General features: G+C 32.6%; 1 protein-coding gene across 1 annotated transcript in view; it reads left to right on the top strand.

The window, feature by feature from the left end:
- Positions 1 to 17,729, top strand: part of LOC145303661 (RNA cytidine acetyltransferase-like) — a 139,050-nt gene extending 121,321 nt beyond the window's left edge. Inside the window, exons 22-27 of the mRNA XM_080145244.1 lie at positions 4,583 to 4,690; positions 7,207 to 7,379; positions 11,829 to 11,948; positions 12,554 to 12,652; positions 17,272 to 17,420; positions 17,555 to 17,729. Of these exons, the coding sequence (XP_080001370.1) occupies positions 4,583 to 4,690; positions 7,207 to 7,379; positions 11,829 to 11,948; positions 12,554 to 12,652; positions 17,272 to 17,420; positions 17,555 to 17,651 (746 nt within the window). The 3' untranslated portion in view covers positions 17,652 to 17,729. The remainder of the gene's footprint in view (positions 1 to 4,582; positions 4,691 to 7,206; positions 7,380 to 11,828; positions 11,949 to 12,553; positions 12,653 to 17,271; positions 17,421 to 17,554) is intronic.
- The last annotated feature ends 1,413 nt before the right edge of the window (positions 17,730 to 19,142 follow it).

Below are 19,142 nucleotides of genomic sequence, written 5' to 3'. Positions count from 1 at the left end.
GGTTATAAACACAGAGGCTGAATTGTGCTTGAGTTGTACAAGTTTTTATCTCTTTGACCCCAGCTAGAATTCAGCCCCATTTTGTTACCCAAACATAATAAAAGTCCTATGGTAATGATGGAGTAGCGAAGTGTGTAGATATAACCTTTTCATGTATACAGTTGTATTTGTTATTTATTGATCGCAAATGATGACCCTTTAAAAGTCCGTGGAGATCATTATGTTTGTCTGCCATCTGTGATACAGGCCATGCCGATCTTCAGTTGGTTTAAAAAGCCACATACATTGTCAAAGATGAAGAATGGATAATAGAGAAACATAAGCTCACAATAAATAATCATATGTATATGCATATACTTGTATACCTATGTATCGATATTTACATAAATATACACATACATGTGTGTATATAACCACATGTATATATACTTGATTTATATATATATATGATATAATCACATTAACACGCCGGTTCCCATTAGATTACTAAATTAAGCAACATTGAACTTGGTCACTACTAAAATGGATGACCATTTGGAAATTCCACGTGCGGTATGTGGTCTTCGTTTATCTCTGCATTATTTGCAATCATCCTGGGCTTAACCTTACTGCTGGATTCAAGCAGTGCTGAGTTAGGAGAGGTGTGGTTGAGATTGTGTAACCTTTGTTTCACAATTACACGCGCAGCTACCGCTACAGGGAGTATCCATTGTCTCTTGAGACTGAACAAAGGCATTGATTGATTTATATATGTATATGTGTGTATATATGCATACATGTTCCCAAACTCTTTCCAATGTGTTGTAGCTCTCACATTTCATTACACTTGGAACTTTTTCTTTCTCAACCACTTTAAAAGCTCAAAAACATGAATCAGCTGCTGGCCGTTTCTCAAAAAAATAAAAAGAAAAAAAAGATGCCTTCCTTTTGGCGAAAGAATCCTTAAAACTGCACCTATTTTTGTCGACGTTCATTCCATCATGGAGCTTCTTTTAGTCAAATTAATTTCTATTCAATTTTCTTTTGCCTTTTACGACTGGAGATTGGGTTGGAGTGTAACAGCCAGCCAAATATCCCAGGGTGGTAATTCACAAACGAATGAAAAACACGCAAAATGTCTTTTGTATCTATCAGTATATAATAATTATATATATATATATATATATGTGTGTGTGTGTGTGTTTATTTATATACAGGATGGAACGCTAAAATTGTCGCCATAGAAAAAACGATGATGTGGTTTCAAGTGAGGGCCACATCATGCCACCTCACATCTTCAAAGTCGGTATTAAAGTCAGCATGATCCTCTGGTGCCATTAGGTGGCTGCTGGCACACTCTGGATCTGGCAGCAGGACTCCATGCCAGCTCACAAGTCCCAAGAGACGCAGGCTTGGCTTCAGAAGAAGTGCTACGACTTTGTACCCTTCTCTCATTGGTAATCCCCTCCCCCCTCTCACCTGAACCCACTAGACTACTTAATTTGGTCATATGTCAGGAACACCACCAACATGACCTCCCACAACACGAAAGCCAGCCTGATCGCCGCCATCCGCCGAGTATTTGTCAAGCTCCCACTGGCACTTGTTTAAAAGACATGCTCCCAGTTCCAAACCTGTTGAAGCGGTAATTGAGGCTGTAGATGGATACATTGAATAGATGCCAGCTCTACTACATAATCAAGTTACCTGAATTGATTCTTTTAATCAGTTTTAAAATAAAGCTGTAGTTTTCTTTTCTTTAGGGCGACACTTTTATCATTTCACCTTGTATATATGTATGTACATAATGTGTGTGTGTATATATATATATATATATATATATATATATATATATATATACACATGTGTGTGTGTGTGTATATATATTACATAGAAACTTTATTGAATCTTTTCTCAATTCGGCATTTTATACTTACCTACCTGTACCAAATCAGTACAGCATGTTTCATGCAATCCTATTTATAGAGGATTGAAATGTGGTGAGGATGAATGGGGTATTATGTAATACGTAAGTGTACAGTGTAAACAATAAAACCCCCAAATAATTGTTAAACCGAGAATTTTATCTGTTATTTTATATCTGCTGTCATTCCATATATGAAGAGACCCTATGGTATTATTGAGACTGCCACATACTGTTAAGAGAGAGGCAGATGTATAACAACTGTTATGAAGAAGGAGAAAAAACAATTTTACACACTTCATAACTAGTGTCAGCTATGAAAAAAAAAAAGAGACAGATCAACTCTACTGTGGCCACTGATATGATTGCAACTACTGCTGCTAAGTGTCAAGTGGATGATTCCAGTATTTTTTTACAAACGTTAAATACAGGGTGTTTAAAAAGTCACTGAAGGGTTCTGAACTTCAATAGATTCTTTATTTTTGATGATATCTTCCTGTAATTTTAACACAATCTGACTAACACATTGGGAAATTCAAAAAGAAATGCAAAATTCAAGCAATCTTTATTTATGAAAAACAATGTCTTTTAAATGTTGCCCATTTTCAGCTTCGCATATTTGTGCTCTTTCCAAAACATTATTCATGACAAGATTGCAGAATCTCTGGATTGCGATTTAACTCCTTTATTTCATTCCTGATTAGGTGCAATGTTTTTTAATTATTTCGATATTTTTTAATCATTATCTGAAATCAGTTTTTTTTTAAATAGTCAAACATATAGGAGCCTATTTGTTACAAGACACACACACACCCACACACGCACAGACATTAAGCTTTATATTATATATATATATATATATATATATATGCATATATATATATATATATATATATATTTATATGTATTAAGCAACACATTGTTAGTATTCCCGTCTTTAAACGTGTAGTGATTAAATAATGTGAATCATAAACTATCATCAGATAACTATATATATATATATATATATATATATATATATATATATATTAAAATATATATATATGATGTTTTCCAAAATTATCTGACATATATCCGTCTGAAAGATTAAATAATAATGAGATTTTAAAAACATCACTCTTTTAAATGTCATTATATTTCACACACTCTTTTTTATTAAATCGAGGAACTAAACCCCACTACTGCTATTACTAATTAATTTTACGAGGAAACATTTCGAGTGAAATATAATCAAATTCCGAATTAATAGCTGGTTCTAATTCTCTTAAAGATCGAGGGCAGCTTGTGGATTATCTTTGACTTCAAATACTTTAACAAGAAAATTTGCAGAGATTAAACTGAAGCAATCTTGCGGATTAACTAATATCATTTATCAAAGTAATCAAATTATTCTGAAAGATTTCCTTTAAAATGATTTATAAGTATGGATAGAGATGAAATTTTACCTAATTGTATTAAATATGTTTATTTACCTTAAATCTAAATGTTGTTTCGCTAGTTTTTATTCGTATATTTTAGTGTTTATAGAAGTTTGTTGCCTTCTTCTCTTTAGATGAAACATAAAATATTCTCCACTAAAACTGTTTTTTTTCTGCGTAGGAAATATTATATTTAAGATCAGATTTAATCCTCTTCTGTACTCACCAGAGGAGGTTCTGTTTTATACATATCGAAGAACACTGCCAGACATATAAATTACAGTTAGGAAAATTTACAAAAATATGGGCTCAACCATTTCGGAAAATGTCACCATTACACACGTAAGAAAGCAGAAGGATTGACTTGACCTTCCACCACCATGCAGTGCCTTGGTAGTTCCAAATGGTCACCCATCTAGTACTAGCCAAGCTCAGCATTGCTTAACTTCTGTGATTTGACGAGAATCAGTGTGTCAACATGATTGTGCCATATATATATATATATATATATATATATATATATATATATATATATATAATCGTTGAATGCTCTGTTTACTATTTAAGCCCACTGACTTGGCATTTAATTTTGCTAAATTCTTGTGTTAATTGCTGGTGGCCATTGAGGTAGAATGTCAGCCAACAAAGTCAAAGCTTACTATGTAACTGGGTTCAAATCTCCTAGCCAGTAATAATTATCATTTCCTATACTGATGATTGCTTAAGCATGAAACAGGTATATATATATATATATATATATATATATATATACCTTTTATTTGTTTTACATAAGCATTTATATGTCACTACACATTCATAGGAATGTTTCAGTCAGCCAGTTTATCGCCTGAAGAGGTCTCTAGTTATTTATGCTCATGAATGTGTAGTAACATTAAAATACTCATGTAAAACAAATAAAAAATATATCTTGCCCTACTTTGGTATTGAGCACTATTGTGTGACCCTTTTTATAAGTAATTGGTTGCTTCAACTCTGGAAAATATTAACCTGAAATAATCATACACACTAATGGAGGTAAAATATATCCTCATATCTATCAGCCATATCATTTTCAAAATTTATTTGACTGAATTTTTTTGCTTTCAAATGAGTTCTGATTGATGAACTTGAACATATTTTCTGTTGCAAAAGGAAGCAAGATAAAAACAGCGGAAAAAAAACTTTGTTTTTTTTTTTCGTTTGATGAAACTTTAATTTTTTTTTCTAAATACCTCTTCCATTTTCTGTTTTCTTTTCACAGACTTCCGGCACCGGTTTATCTCCCTCCTGTCTTTTGAGTTCCGCAAATTCAATACTCGCACCGTACTCAGCATTCTGCAGCAGAAACATTGCAAAGAGGAAACACAAGGTAAAGGATGGAGGGAGGCTTTTTTTTGTGGAACTTTTATTGCACAAAAAAAAAAAAAATGTCAAAATTGATTTAAAAACAAAAAAGAAAATTTCAGGAGTGCATGGACTCTTTTAGAGACTATGAATTGTTACAAAGTGCCATAGCAATCTTGACGGCAATTATGGCCGCACTATCTGTTGTAAACTTTCTATAAAATACTATTCTGTAAATAAACCATCCTGTTGTCTTATTGGGCTTTCATGCTCATAGCACAAACAATGCTCTGAATCATCAGTTTTTTATCGACGATGAGCGAAAACACAATTTTCTCATTGTCAAATGTCCATGCAAAATTGTAAATACACTGTCTTTTTATATCTTCAACTCCTCTGCTATCTCATGCAACCATAATTTACAATTGACCCAAATGAGTTGAAATTTTTTTTAATAATTTCCAGTACAACTACCACATTTAGGTAAATAAACATTCAGCATCACTTGTGTGTGTCTATACAGCCGAGTTTAACGTCAGCACAATCATTGTTTCCAATGGAGCAGATTTCGAATAAACACTTATCAATCCGTTGCTTTATCCGAATAGCATTTTTGTCCATCAGAAAACAAAAAACAAAATGCTTAATCAATAAACAAAATTCAGATTTTTCCATTGTTCTGAAAATATGCAACACTATTTTCACTTGAATATCTGTAATTTGTAAACTAATAATCCTAGCATTTCATGATGATAATCTCAAATACACATTCGTACCAAAAACTCTCTGGTATTTAAAAAAACCAGCATAAATAATAATTTACTAGCTCTATATATATATATATGTATATATATATATATATATATATATATATATATATATATAGTTTTTGTGTTGATTTTTTTAAACGATATTAAGGTTAACATCTCCGCCTCGGAGATACAGTGTTTTTCTTAGAAAGTCACCCATCTTTTATTTGGGCGTATTATTTATTTATTATTTTTAAAAACAGTAATCTACGGACACACGTGTTTCAGAGCCCTACTCCTCTTCAGCATAGCTTGTTGGGATTTGAACCTCGGACCTTATATGTATTTCAGTCCAGCATCCTAACCCATTACGCTATGATGCCATAGACAATTTACTGTTTAGTTTTTTGTTGTTGATTTTTTAAATAATATTAATGTTATATATGTATGTGTATATATACACACACACACTAGCAGCGTTATGTGGCATTGTCCATGGTAAAAGTGTAACATATTTCTATTAAAATTTTATCTCTTCTCTTTCTTTCTTATCCCCTCTCCCAGTTTCCCTCTTCCTATCTTCTCTTCCTAGACGCACATATAGACAAGATGTTTTTACAGATTCCTTAACGTATGAGTAAACTTAAAGGATTTCACTAAAAATGAGTACATACTCCTTGACGAAATCTGCACTAATTTTAGAGTCAAAGAATGAAATTTTTTTTTTTCTTTTTTTTTTTCTAAGATATTATTCAGCCGGGGCAATCAAGAAAATACCAACTTTGTGGGTACTTGTTTTTTTTGTTTTCTTTTTTAGTTTTAGCCAGACATATACACAGACAACTGCCCTTGATATTATAAAAGAATAAATTTAAATGTAATATGAATGAATATCATGTTACACCTCACTCAAGATGCCCTGATAAATCTGACATTAGCTTCTTATGCCTCTGCAGCCATTTTGTTTGGGTGGGAATACAAGAAAAAGAGAAAGTATATTAACACCTAGTTCAATCTATTAAAGCTTTTGTTCAGGCTTTTCTCTACCTATTCATTTCCATTATGTTTCTATGTTCAAGTTTAAGTAAAATATGATTTCCAGTAAATTCTCTTTGTTAATTCATGTTTTTTTTATTAGTTAGTTTAATAATGTATGTTTTTTAAATATTCTTGCCTAGTATCAGATATTTAAGAGCTGTTTCAGTGCTTGTCTATAATCCCCCTTCTCTCTAAAAAAGGTAGAGAAAAATCTGTATGATGTAGATACCTATGACAGAAAAAAAAATATTGTCTGCCAAAAATCAAGCAAATTAATCAAGTAGTTTTATTTTTTTAGAAAAATCAAATTTTATGGCTAATTGACGATCTTGTGGCACCATTTATTAAATTAATCAGTAGTTAACTCCCCCTTAAAATAGCTCTTAAGAAACAGTTTAGAATCAGCACAATGCCTACAGATTCGTAATAATTGTTTAAAAATGATTTTATTTATAAAATTTCAACAATTTAATTAATTTATGTGATTTTTAGTGTAAATTATTTTCTTTCCATCATGGTTACATACATCGTTAAAAATTTTTTTTCTTTATTTTATAAGATAAATTATGCACTTATATTTCTAGGTTCACCTGTTTCATGTTCATAAAACATTTCTATAAATATAAATTATAAAAAAAAAAAAACAATCGTTTTTAGTATAATAGAAATAGAAAGTTAATAAAAATACATTTTTTTTTTTAAAGAAAAGATTTTATATACATTTTTCATTTATTCTTGTTTTTAATTTTGAAAGCTCTGACCAGAAACGAACTGGATTATGAATTCACATCCTATGACTTGAAACGGTTAGAACTATACTCTCAGAACATGGTTGACTATCATCTGATTATGGACCTGATGCCGTCACTCAGCAAACTGTTCTTTTTGAAGAAGATCTCTGGTTTCAGTCTCAGTGCAGTTCAATTGGTAAGTTGCTGAATCTCTCCGGCGGTACATCCCTTTTTCTCTTTAATCTTGAATAACAGAAATGAAAATGACAACACCTGTGCGGATGTGTTTCAGAAATGAATGGTCATCTATATCTTCTATTATAGTAAAGCTGAGTTAATCAAAGTTTGTTTATCAAAGGCTTTTTTTTTTTTTTTTTTTACATATTTTAATCACCTAAAATACATGCTAAAATATTCCTCAGTTTTAAAATGTAGTTATGCTTGAAAAAATCCATTTTAATTTTTCTAATAAACTGTAATTTGTAATTAGCTTGCCAAGTAATTTCCTCTCTTATAAGATTCTGTCTGTTGCAATCTTTTTGATAAAATCTGAGGATATGATTAAAGAAAATTGAAAGGTTCTGTTTCTGGATACTGGTGATAGAAACTGACCAATCAAATGGAGCCATTATCTGCTAGAAACCAATCAGAAACTGGAATTGCTCTGTAAAAATACTGGGTCTTTTAGAGTTCCAGTACATACTTTTTCGTCTTTACATGAGAAAGATTTCTATTCTTCATCTCAAGACTTGTACAGATTAGTTACCAACTGAAAACTATTTTTTGTCTCATGACTAGGATTGTTACAACAGCATATTCTTTTCATTGTTTTGACTCTCGAGTATATATCCAACACAGGCAATCAACTGACAACCACATCACTCTATATAAAAGCATATAAGATATCAACGGATACACACTTCAGAGTAAAAACAATGGAAAAATATGTTTTTGTCATAGCCCTACTCATGACTTATACAGGTTGGTTACTCACCAGAAACTTTATTCTTCATCTCAAGACTAATACAAATTATCAGAAACTCTTCTAAAATTAAAAATATTCAAGATTATGGGTTTAAATTGTAGCAGGTGAAATTTTGGGGTTATTTATTTATAAATAATGTTAGGCTCTCGTCAGCCATATTGTTTTCCATTTTCCTCAAACAGAAAACAATGACGAGAGCCTAACATTATTTACCATTAACTGGTCCCTCTTATGTTAGTCTTGAAACCGACGGTACCAATGGTTTTTTGACCTTCTGTACAGTTTTAAATAAATATTAAGCTCTTATATTGAAAAAGTTTTCTTTGTAATCGAGCACTTTGTTGGAATTTTTTCCCATAAAACAGTAAACAAATATATATATATATATATATATATATATATATACTAGACTACCCGTGACCCGTTGGGTCAGTATGTTGTATTAGCTATGGAATTCATGTATGAGCGTGACACTTGTGACATAAAGAAAATAGTTTTCTTTGACATAACAGAAACATTTTTATGAAAGTATATTAAAATGAAAAAATAATATAGATAGATTTCTATGAGTCGTTCTGTTTATTATAATTGATTATTTTTGAAAAAAAAAAATTTGCAGTTACTGAATTATAAGTGGTTGGCCATACTTATAGGTAAATGTGCACTGAACAGATACCATAATACTTATTATAGTTAAATTCAAATTTTGATATATCTGCTTTTTTTTTTTTTTTTTTTTTTTTTTTTTTGTCATTGTTCATTTCTGCATTATGTTTAAGTTATTTTAAACCCCACTCTTCCCATGTTAAATAATAATTTTGAAATAATTACGTTAATATTTCAGTGTGCAGGTTATGCGCGCATGCACAACTGGATGTCGTAAACTGGAAAGTGGGTTACATACATTGTTACAAGGTCATTTGAGTTTTATAATTATATAGTAGATATGGTAATTAATAAAAACTGAATAAAGTGCTCAATACTGTTGTTGAGCAAATATGCATTTTATTTTTTATTACCGTATCTTTCTGTTAAGTTATATTATTGTTTCAGCTACCCAGCCGTTTTTTTTGGCCGTCTGTAGCTTCCTCAGACTTTTACAGAAATACAAAAATACGGCCAGGTAGCTGAAACAATAATGTAACTTAACAGAAAGATACGGTAATAAAAAATAAAATATATATATATATATATATATATATATATACTCAACAAAATTTATTTAAACCGTTGCTTTTACAAGAAAGAGATGACTACAGTTTTGTCATCTACTTTTCCAACAACTTTTCTCAGTTCCTGAGGATAAAGGAATGAAATTAAGAATTCATCACTTGTTTTGTTTCAACCGTCATTAATATTAATAATTCACAAAATATTCAGTCAATACCCGAAGTAATATTCAGTCTTATTTCTACATTTAGTCCACATTTTTCATATCCTTATATTCAGTTTTATCAGCGTTACCACTGTTAACCAAGAGAAAATTCTATCAAGCCTATATATGCAGTGTGATGCTGTATGAAGGTGTAACCTGACCAGTGAGAGTTGAGGGCATGTGTTGCATGTTGAAGAGTAATGATATGAGAATGATACGATGGATGTGTAATGTGAGTTTTAAAGACATATTTAGTTCTGATAACTTCAGAGAAAGATTATATCTGAACAGTATAGAAAAATATACGCAAAGCAGGAGATTTTATTGGTATGGCCACATTGAAAGAATCAATGAATGTTCTTGGTTTAATAGATGTAGAACAGTTGAGATAGAAGAAATGATAAAAATAGGCTTAAGAGGAATAAATAAAAACCTGATGAGGGATACGTTAGTTTGCAAGTCCATTTCTTAAAGCTGTCCAACACATGCCAGCATCTAAAACAGCTGTTAAACTGAATATGATTTTTTTACACCCATTAGACAAAATATAATTCATATTTGAGTGAGCGTTATATTAAGCAGTAAGAATAAAAAGTATATCTCTCTCATATATGAATCTAAAGATTCTATTGTTGGCATTAATTTTACCAATATTATTCCAGTCATAATTCGTTCTTGAAAGACATTGGGGATTATGGGGTGGACCAACGTCATAAGTAAATGTGATTTTTGTGGAACAAACTGGATTCGAACTTGGGACACTCAAGTCTTCAGTCCATGTTGTTAACCACTAGACCACAATTACCTCCCAAAAAGTATAGTGATCCATCATAATCAAGGGTGACTCAGAGACTTCCTTTTAATTATCACACTAAGATATAAGGGAGAGCACCACTCCTTTCCCACCCTTGCTCCACTTTCCCTTGATCCTTATCTGATTGTTTAGTCAGGGATTATTAAGTAAGTTTCTTTTAATTGTTTGCTATTAACCGATCTTGTTTCTCAGCCAATTAGCAGACAACCTTACCATTATACCAAATGGATTAAGGTGGATTACCATTATGCCAAATGGATTAAGGTGGATTACCATTATACCAAATGGATTAAGGTGGATTACCATTATGCCAAATGGATTAAAGTGGATTTATGTAATTTGTGTGTAAATAGCTTTGAAACAGATGCCAATTTTTACAATTGGAGCTTTGTATTAATTAGTATTATTAGAAAACGAGACCTGCTCTACTTATGATATTTCTGGGTAGAATTTAACCATTTACTAAATTTATGACAAAGTGACAAATTTAGTCAACTTTATCATCTCTATGATACTAAATCTCTGGTAATTTTGCTTGTTTGCACATTAAAAATGTTAAATGGTGGAAGATAGAGCAAATAAGGTGAAGTGGTGGGAGTATAAAAATCGAATAATAACAGCAAATTAAAAATTATAAATGATTATAAAAAGTAGTAATACCTTTCTGAATTTTTGAGATGAGGATTGTTTTTTTTTGTTATATTTGGGTTCTTTGGACTACTGTTCTCACTTTGTGTCATTTTCACATTTCAGTCGATGTAACCTCCAACCTTCTTAGGTGCATCTTGTTGAACTCAGGAATGTTTCTGTCGAACTCAGAAATCTGGATAGAATTACGAACGGAACCTGTATCTACTTCACTGGATAGAAGTCTTAAGTAATTCACAATTGTATTTTTGGTTGCCCACACTGAGGATTGAACCTTCAACATTCAAGACAATATCACTTTTAAAATTGATTTTTTTCCGAATCCTCTAACCGCTATGCCATGGGTCCTTGCAAACAGTTCTAGTATGAATTTTAGGAGCCTTAAACCTATTTTATTGGATTTCTATCCACTCATGGCTGATGGAACGAGAGCATGCTACCCACATGAAGTAAACAAAGGGTTCCGTTCAAAATTCTCGACAGATTCTTGAATTTGACAGAAACACTCCTGATTTCAACAAATAAGAATGAAAAAGGTTAGAAGTTACATCAACCGAAATGTTGTGAAAATGACACTCAAGATGACAAGAGCAGTCCGAAGAATACAACTAATATGCAGCATTACTTGGTAAAGGTCAGGCAACTTTGAAGTTTAAAAAAGTGCACGTATGACGGAATCCTGTAATGTGGATGCCATTCTCCACTGTTTACTTGTACTATACTGCAACACTGCGACTCTTCTGCTTTAGCCAGCAACAAATAGTTTTTCATATTTCAACTTCCATCAACCAACAATCACCCATATCTTTATTTTTTCTTCCAGGCCCTCCTTGCAGGAATCGGACTTCAACACAAAACAATTGAAGATTTAGAAAAAGACCTGGGTCTTCCTGTTAGTCAACTGCTAGGTCTCTATAACAGAATCCTTCGTAAAGTTGTCCAAGTGAGTATCTCTTTCTAACATGAGGTCATCGAACCAATGGATAATGATGCCGTGAATGATGGAATCGATTCTGCTGAGTTTCCATCCTATTTTGATTACTTAAGCACTAATACTGCTATGAATCCGCCATTGCTCTTCCCTTTAAACTGTGGGTAAAAATAGCAACTTTTGTTTGGTTAAATGTATACAATGAATTGTTTACATTAGATATTTTGTTCTGACTTGTGTGAGAGACTAATTATGAAATAGTGTGAGAGACTAATTATGAAATAGACTTAGTTTAAATCACATCTATTGTATGCCATCATTCGATTGTGAATGGAACCCACAGTTTCTTCCCAGTAGTGATAAAATGCTGACTTGCATTCAACTAATTGTATAAAAAAATCTTGTATTTCGTCATTAAATGATGAAAAACCGAACCAACAAATCAATTCTTATGGCATTCAAATAAACCCCAACCCATTCATAAAACATTAAAATAAAAAACAACAGGTTTTATGAAATTGTTGATAAAACAGCATTTTTTCTTTTTAATAATTGATTTTTGATATTTCTGTCGATTTTTTTTTATATTTCACTTTTTTTTTCTTTGTGTGGAAAAGTATTTCAACCGAATCGTGGAAGAGTCTGTAGAGAGTACAATGGTAAAACCAACCCAAGTTGTCATGGAACCTGTTAAAAATACATTGGATGAAGAACTCGTAAGTCTTAACACATTTTTTTTTATTTCCATTTGTAAGGAAAACAAATCAATATGAGAACACATAAAAAAGGAGACTTTGCTATCTGTATCTCTCTGAGTCTCTCACCTCTGGCCTTGATCATGTAGTGCAGTTGAGCAACAGGTGGTTGGTTGTATCCAAAACCAAGTTTCTATCTTTTCAACACTAATGCTCTAATCCCCACTTGGCCACAATTGAATGGCTCTCACCTCAAAAAAACACCATGCTTAAATAAGCTTCGTAGACTGACCTTCACCCTAGACCTGAAATAGAAGACTTACATCAAATCAGTTGCCAAGGTCACTGGTTGCATCATTCTACCGCTCCAGAAGGTATCTCATTCCTGACACAATTCTCTACATGCAAAAGAGGCAAATATGTCCTAAAATTGAGTACTTTTACCACATTTGGGGAGGAGCACCCTACCCTGCTTTGACAGAGTTCAAAATCAGCTTTGAAACCTAGTAAGCAATGCTCTTTTCTTTTCCCTGCAACCTCTTTCTCACAGAAGAGACGTTGCAAGCCTGTCTCTGCTCTTCCGTTATTTTCATGGTAAGTGCTCATCTGAACTTCATTCAATGACCCCACCCCCACCAGATTTTTACAAAAAGCACTCATCTAGCTACAGCCACTACAAACAAGTTCCCTTACTCTCTATTAGTAACTAAATCTAAATGTAAATTCAATGAGCAAAACTTTTCCTAGTACTGCCTACCTGTGGAATTCTGTTCTACTGACCTACTTCCCAGCTGACTACAACATGGTCCAATGTGAACAAGTTCTTGCTATTCCCTTAAATAGTCTAATTCCCACCAAAACAATCGCTGAGCTATTGTCTCACTGACCACCTTACACTCTATCACCTGTATCCACGAGTGGCTTCCAGGCCTTGATAAGTAGTGATTCGATTGTAAAAAAATGTTTTTTAAATGATACAATTAAAAATGTCTTGTACTTCTTGCAGATTACAATTTCATCCACTTGTAGGACTAAAATGATATTTGAGAAAAACTATACTCTCAAGCCTTTGTAGAGTAACCCAAAATTCCCTCTGTCACATATCCCTTGATGTGTTTTTATAGGTATTACCTAACTTATGTAAAGAGTTATATGTACTAGTGTTGAGAGATTGATTGGAATCGAGAACCGGAAAAATCGAAACTTTTAGGAGTATTGGAATCAGAAAAATTTGTGCCTATTTTCCAATGCCAAAAACGATTCTTTTAATTGTCTATTTTATTTGATTTTGTTTAAAGCAAAATCTTACACTGCTGGTAGTAATAATATTTATATATTCGAAACTACCAGTAAAACAAATCTATAGATCACTCCTCACCCCACACAAGTATGTTTTTAAGTTTGAGAAAATATCTGCACATTTAACGTATGTTTTTATGTTAATTGGGGAAAAAATAATGGCTTTAAATATTAAGAGATTTATAAAGAATCAGAATTGGTAATTGTATTGGAATCAAGAAAAATATTAGAATTATCCCATGAACTAATATATACATACGCACACACACACAAGGTGGTACAAAAGTCACTTTACCATTTTAATATAAAATCTGTTATTTTGTAAATAAATCTACTTAATTTAAAAAAAAAATTTTTTTTACATAGTTTAAAGATTGGACTTTTATTTTGATTTATGTATGAAAAATAATGTCATGTAAATGACCTCCATTTACAGCTTTGTAAACACAAGCTCTTTGTAAGGCATTTACCACAACAGTTCTTAGCATGCAGTGAATTTTGTGCTGTATGTTTGCTTTAAATTGTTGGATAGTTTGAGGTTTATTTAGGTACAACTTTAAGATGACTTCAAAGAAAGAAAGTTTGGTGCTGTCAAATTAGGTGATCATCAAGGCCATGGAAAATTGTAATTTCGAGAAATTATTTGATCTTGATACGTCACAGTTTTCATTTGCATAGTGGCTCAAACCATATGGGAAGTTGCACCATCTTATTGCCACCAATACCCTACCATGTTTGCCATTTCAGGTGGAAGAAAAGTTATCATCATTCCTCTTACTCACTCACCAATTACATTAATCACATTTTCATCAGGATCCTCAAAAAAGTATGATTCAATAATCTTTTAGAGTTGACTCTACACCATACTGTAAATTTATGTGGATACAATTCCCCAAAATCTCATATTTTGTTTATTCACATGTTCATTCAAATAAAAACATGCCTCATCTCCCATTATCCGACTGCATAAAGTTGACGTTATTCTTTGCAATTCCCTGAAATTTGACAGTGCAAGTTAGCCGCTGTTGCAAATTTAATAGCTCTAAAGATTGCATGAATTGAACCTTGTAAGGTTAAATGGTCAAATCTTTTTGAATTACACTGCAATGACTTCTGTGAGATTGCAGATTCTTGAAAATGTTTTTGACTGGATGTGGTTGGTTCATCACGTGTTCAGTATTTTCAGGTATATGTACTTTAATGGTTTCATCCAGATCGATACCTATCACCAACAGAACCATGTTCTCAAAAACACTTCACCATCTTAATTGTTGTAGGCTGATGCCTAACACTGAAATGGTCCATATAAGATCTCTGTCTTCCAATAATTGTGCTTTTGAAACTAAAATTTAATTATCTTTCCTCTTTCTTTAGTTGAATGTGAATTTATCCGCATTAAAATTTCTAATGATTCACAAATCGAATCATAAAAGAGCTTATTTCATAAGACTTATTTCATAAGACTTGGAAACTTTGTATAATTGTCAATTGTTAAAAGAGAGAAGAGGAAGCACTTGATAGAGGTCATTACAGGGCCTTAAAGTTGATGATCTTGAAAGTGATTGAGAGAATATTTGAGTAGCAAATAAGAAATCAGAAAATCATAGATAAAATTCAGTTTTGGTTTCATGCCTGAGTGAAATATCATTGGTATTGTATTTATCAGTGACACATTAAATAGATGTACCTTAATAGGAAAAAGAACCTGTATTTTGCATTTGTGGAATTATAGAAAGCTTTTGACAGTGCCAAGAGAGGTTATTTGATAAACTATGGGGAAATAAGTGGTTAGGGTTAGGGTTGTTCAAGCAATGCACGGAAATGCTCAGTATTGTTGGAATGCATGGCACATTTAATGACAACGTTTAATATATATATAATATATATAATTTATATAATATAATCTAAGTTATGTACCGAGTTTGTTGCTTTTCATTTGTGACTTAGAAGCATCGTACAAAGATGAGTTGTCTTGAAGAGGTGCTCTATGTTCTTGCCTGTAAAATTGTGGAAGAAACTCCATTGAAAAGAAAAAGATCTGAGAGTGAATTTTAGTAACACCAAAGTGATGATCGATGGTTTCAGTGTTAGAAAACTGTCAAAAAGAAAACAAAAAAAGCTCCTCTGCTCAGTTTGTGGAAATGGAATCTGGTACAATTCAATCTTTTGTCGTACTTGTATGCATTAGGTACACGGGGAAATTAGTGGTAGGATGACCTGTCTCTATGTCAAATCATAGTTGTTAGAATTCAAAATATGTGATGCATCTATGTTTTGTTGGTAAAAAGAACAAAAGATTCTTTCCACAATTTGAAGAGATGTAACTCAATAGGAAGAAGAACTTGTATTTTGCATTTGTGGAACTAGAGAAAGCATTTGACAGTGCCAAGTAGAGGTTGTTTGGTAAACTATGGGCAAATGAGTGGTTGGTGAAGGTTGTTCAAGAAATAAGAGGCATCCTGAAGAAAGTCAGAGATTACATCAACTGAAACGTTGTGAAAATAACTATGAAGATGAGAAGAGTAATCCGAACAATCCAAGTAATACATATCCTCATCTCAAAAATTCAGAAAACATGATTTAGTTTTCATTTGATCCACACAGATTTTGTCAAAAATGAGTATCAGCTTATTGAAGATATACATTATCATCTGATGTCAGGGACAAATCTTTGCAGATAGTAAATTTGTCCAGGTACTTTCAGGTGTCATGTGTAGGGTAATGTAGGTTGTTTATGTGTTACAAATTATTCTAAATCATGATTCTTGATAATTAGTCTGACTTTGTGCTTGCAATGGAAATGTAAAATTTTCGTAGAGAAATAGACTGGTTCCAGTTAAAATCTTAATGTGTAATGTGGCCGTTACATAAAAATAAAGGAAATAAATAAATAAAAATCCGGGTTGGCATTTTTCTCTTTTTTAACAAAAGCATTTATTGCTGTTACTTTCGACACCACTTTAAAAAGTCTCTCTCTGCCACATGTTCATTTTACTTGATGTGTGTTTCTCCTTCCTCCGACCACATGCTGGTCACAGCGGGCCCATTCTCATCCTCGACTTTACACGTCCATTTTCTTGGACACATACTTTGCTTTCCTGACAACGTGATGAATTTTTTCTCCTTTTTTTTCCTCTTTTTTTGTCTCGTGCACACTTCCTAATTTGCATATGCACGTCTTCGTTGGCTGCTGCTGCTGCTGTTAATCTCTTTGCAAGCCAGCCATCCTTCGCTGCTGCTGCTATTTCCCCACGTGCTCATATGAATTATGTTACAAATGGTGAATCCATGAATTATTATAGAATTCACATCATTTTCTTTTTTTTTTTTTAACTTTACAGGATGATGTGTCCAGTTCAGTGATGGACAAAGCAGATAAATCCTCAGTGACATTGGAAGGCATGGATCTTAGCCAATATGCAATCAAAGGAACTGAAGAGGAATGGGACTCGGCCATGTCTATTGGGAAAAAATCAATCAGCATTAAAAGGTTTGTTTTTTTTTATTTATTTATCTTTTGATTCTTTTGGACAAAAAAAAAAGGGAGTGGGGATTTGGTCATGGAATCGCCAATTAAAGCGGTTTATTATAAAGGGAATAAAAAATGTATTTCTTCTTTTGTAGCACTAAAGTTAAACGGCCGTTCTCAGGCATACAGAATGAAAACGATGACGGTAAAAAGGAAAAGCACAGAAAAAAGAAGAAAAAAATGCGGGACTAAAAGAAAATCATGTGAAAATTTCCAAAGAAATCATTTTAGTTGTACATTAAATCATGAATAAAATCAATTGTAAAAAGAGTTTGTGTTGAATTTTCATCAACTTTTCATTTGTAGGTAAAAAAAACAAAAACAAAAGCCAAAAATACTTTTAGTAAAAAAAAGTAAAAAAATGAATGTTTAGAATATTTTTAACATAAGTGACCCTATGTCTAAAGCGATTAAGCAGCTAGTTTAAAGTTTGATATTGTGTGCATAAAATCTGCAAAGCAGAATCATTCCCAGAGATGGATGACATCTAAAGTTAAAGCCAGCAGTGATTAAGATATTTCTTATTCTCTCTCATCTGATCTTGAGCATGTGGTGCAATGGGGGGAAGACAGTGGCTGGTTAATTTTAATGCAGCTAAAACCATCTTCTCTCTTTTCATCATCAACGCTGGCTCCAATTGAAATGAATGGCTCTCGTCTTGGGGAAACACCATGTTTTGACAAGCTTCTGGGAGAGACCTTCACTCTTGATCTGAAATGGAACATACATCAAATCGGTTGCCAAGATCGCTGGAAAAATGGTTGGATCACTCTACTGCTCCAGTAAGTATCTCACTGCTAATGCAATCTTCTATCTGCATAAGAGCCAAGTACAATCTAAACTAGAGTACTATTGCCACATTCCTTGATAGAGTTCAAAACCAAGTAGATGATGCCCTTTTCTCTTCTCTGCAACCTCTTTACCACAGAAGAAATGTCACAAGCCTTTCTCTGCTCTTTCGTTATTTTCATGACAAGTGCTTGTCTGAGCTCCAATCTATGGTCTCACCTTGCCAGACTTCAAAAAAACACTAAACTAACTGCACCCACTATCAACATTTTCCCCCACTCTCTATCAGTGCCTGAATTTAAATGCAAATTCCATGAACAAAGCTTCTTTCCCAGAACTCCCCACCTATGGAACACTGTTTTGCTGACCTGCTTCCTTGCCGACTACAATATCATAATCTTCAAGTACAATGTAAACAAGTTCTTGTTAAATAATTAAATTCTACCCAACTTATACTTTTAACAATTACTGCACTACCACTTTATATTTATTAACCCTTATCCTTGAGTAGCCTTTGAGCCTTGATAAGTGGTGACATCCTTGGTAAAAAAAAAAAAAAGCGCAAAAAAAAAATTGGTACAAGTCAAGATGATGAATGGCATAATGTTTTTTGAGCTGAGAGAACAATGGTTTTCAAATCAGTTTGTCTGTGGAAGCAATGTGAAGGAGACGTTGCCAATGATGTGATTTGTCTGTAGAAGTAGGTACGAGGCAGCACCGACAATGCAGTAAGCAACTTTGGGAATTGCTGAAATATATGACAAAGCTTCTTTCCTTAAATAAATAAATATAAAACTATTGTTAAAGTAAAAAATATATTGGTGAACATTTATCGAATATACTTTATTGATTTTTAATAAAGAAAAAAATATTTTCCCTTCAAAATCTAATTGA

This window comes from Euprymna scolopes, chromosome 19, assembly GCF_053919585.1.
Source record: "Euprymna scolopes isolate OS-2025 chromosome 19, ASM5391958v1, whole genome shotgun sequence".
NCBI lineage: Eukaryota > Metazoa > Mollusca > Cephalopoda > Sepiida > Sepiolidae > Euprymna > Euprymna scolopes.
The sequence above is the reverse complement of the archived record's forward strand: the minus strand, read 5'-3'. Positions and strand labels throughout refer to the sequence as shown.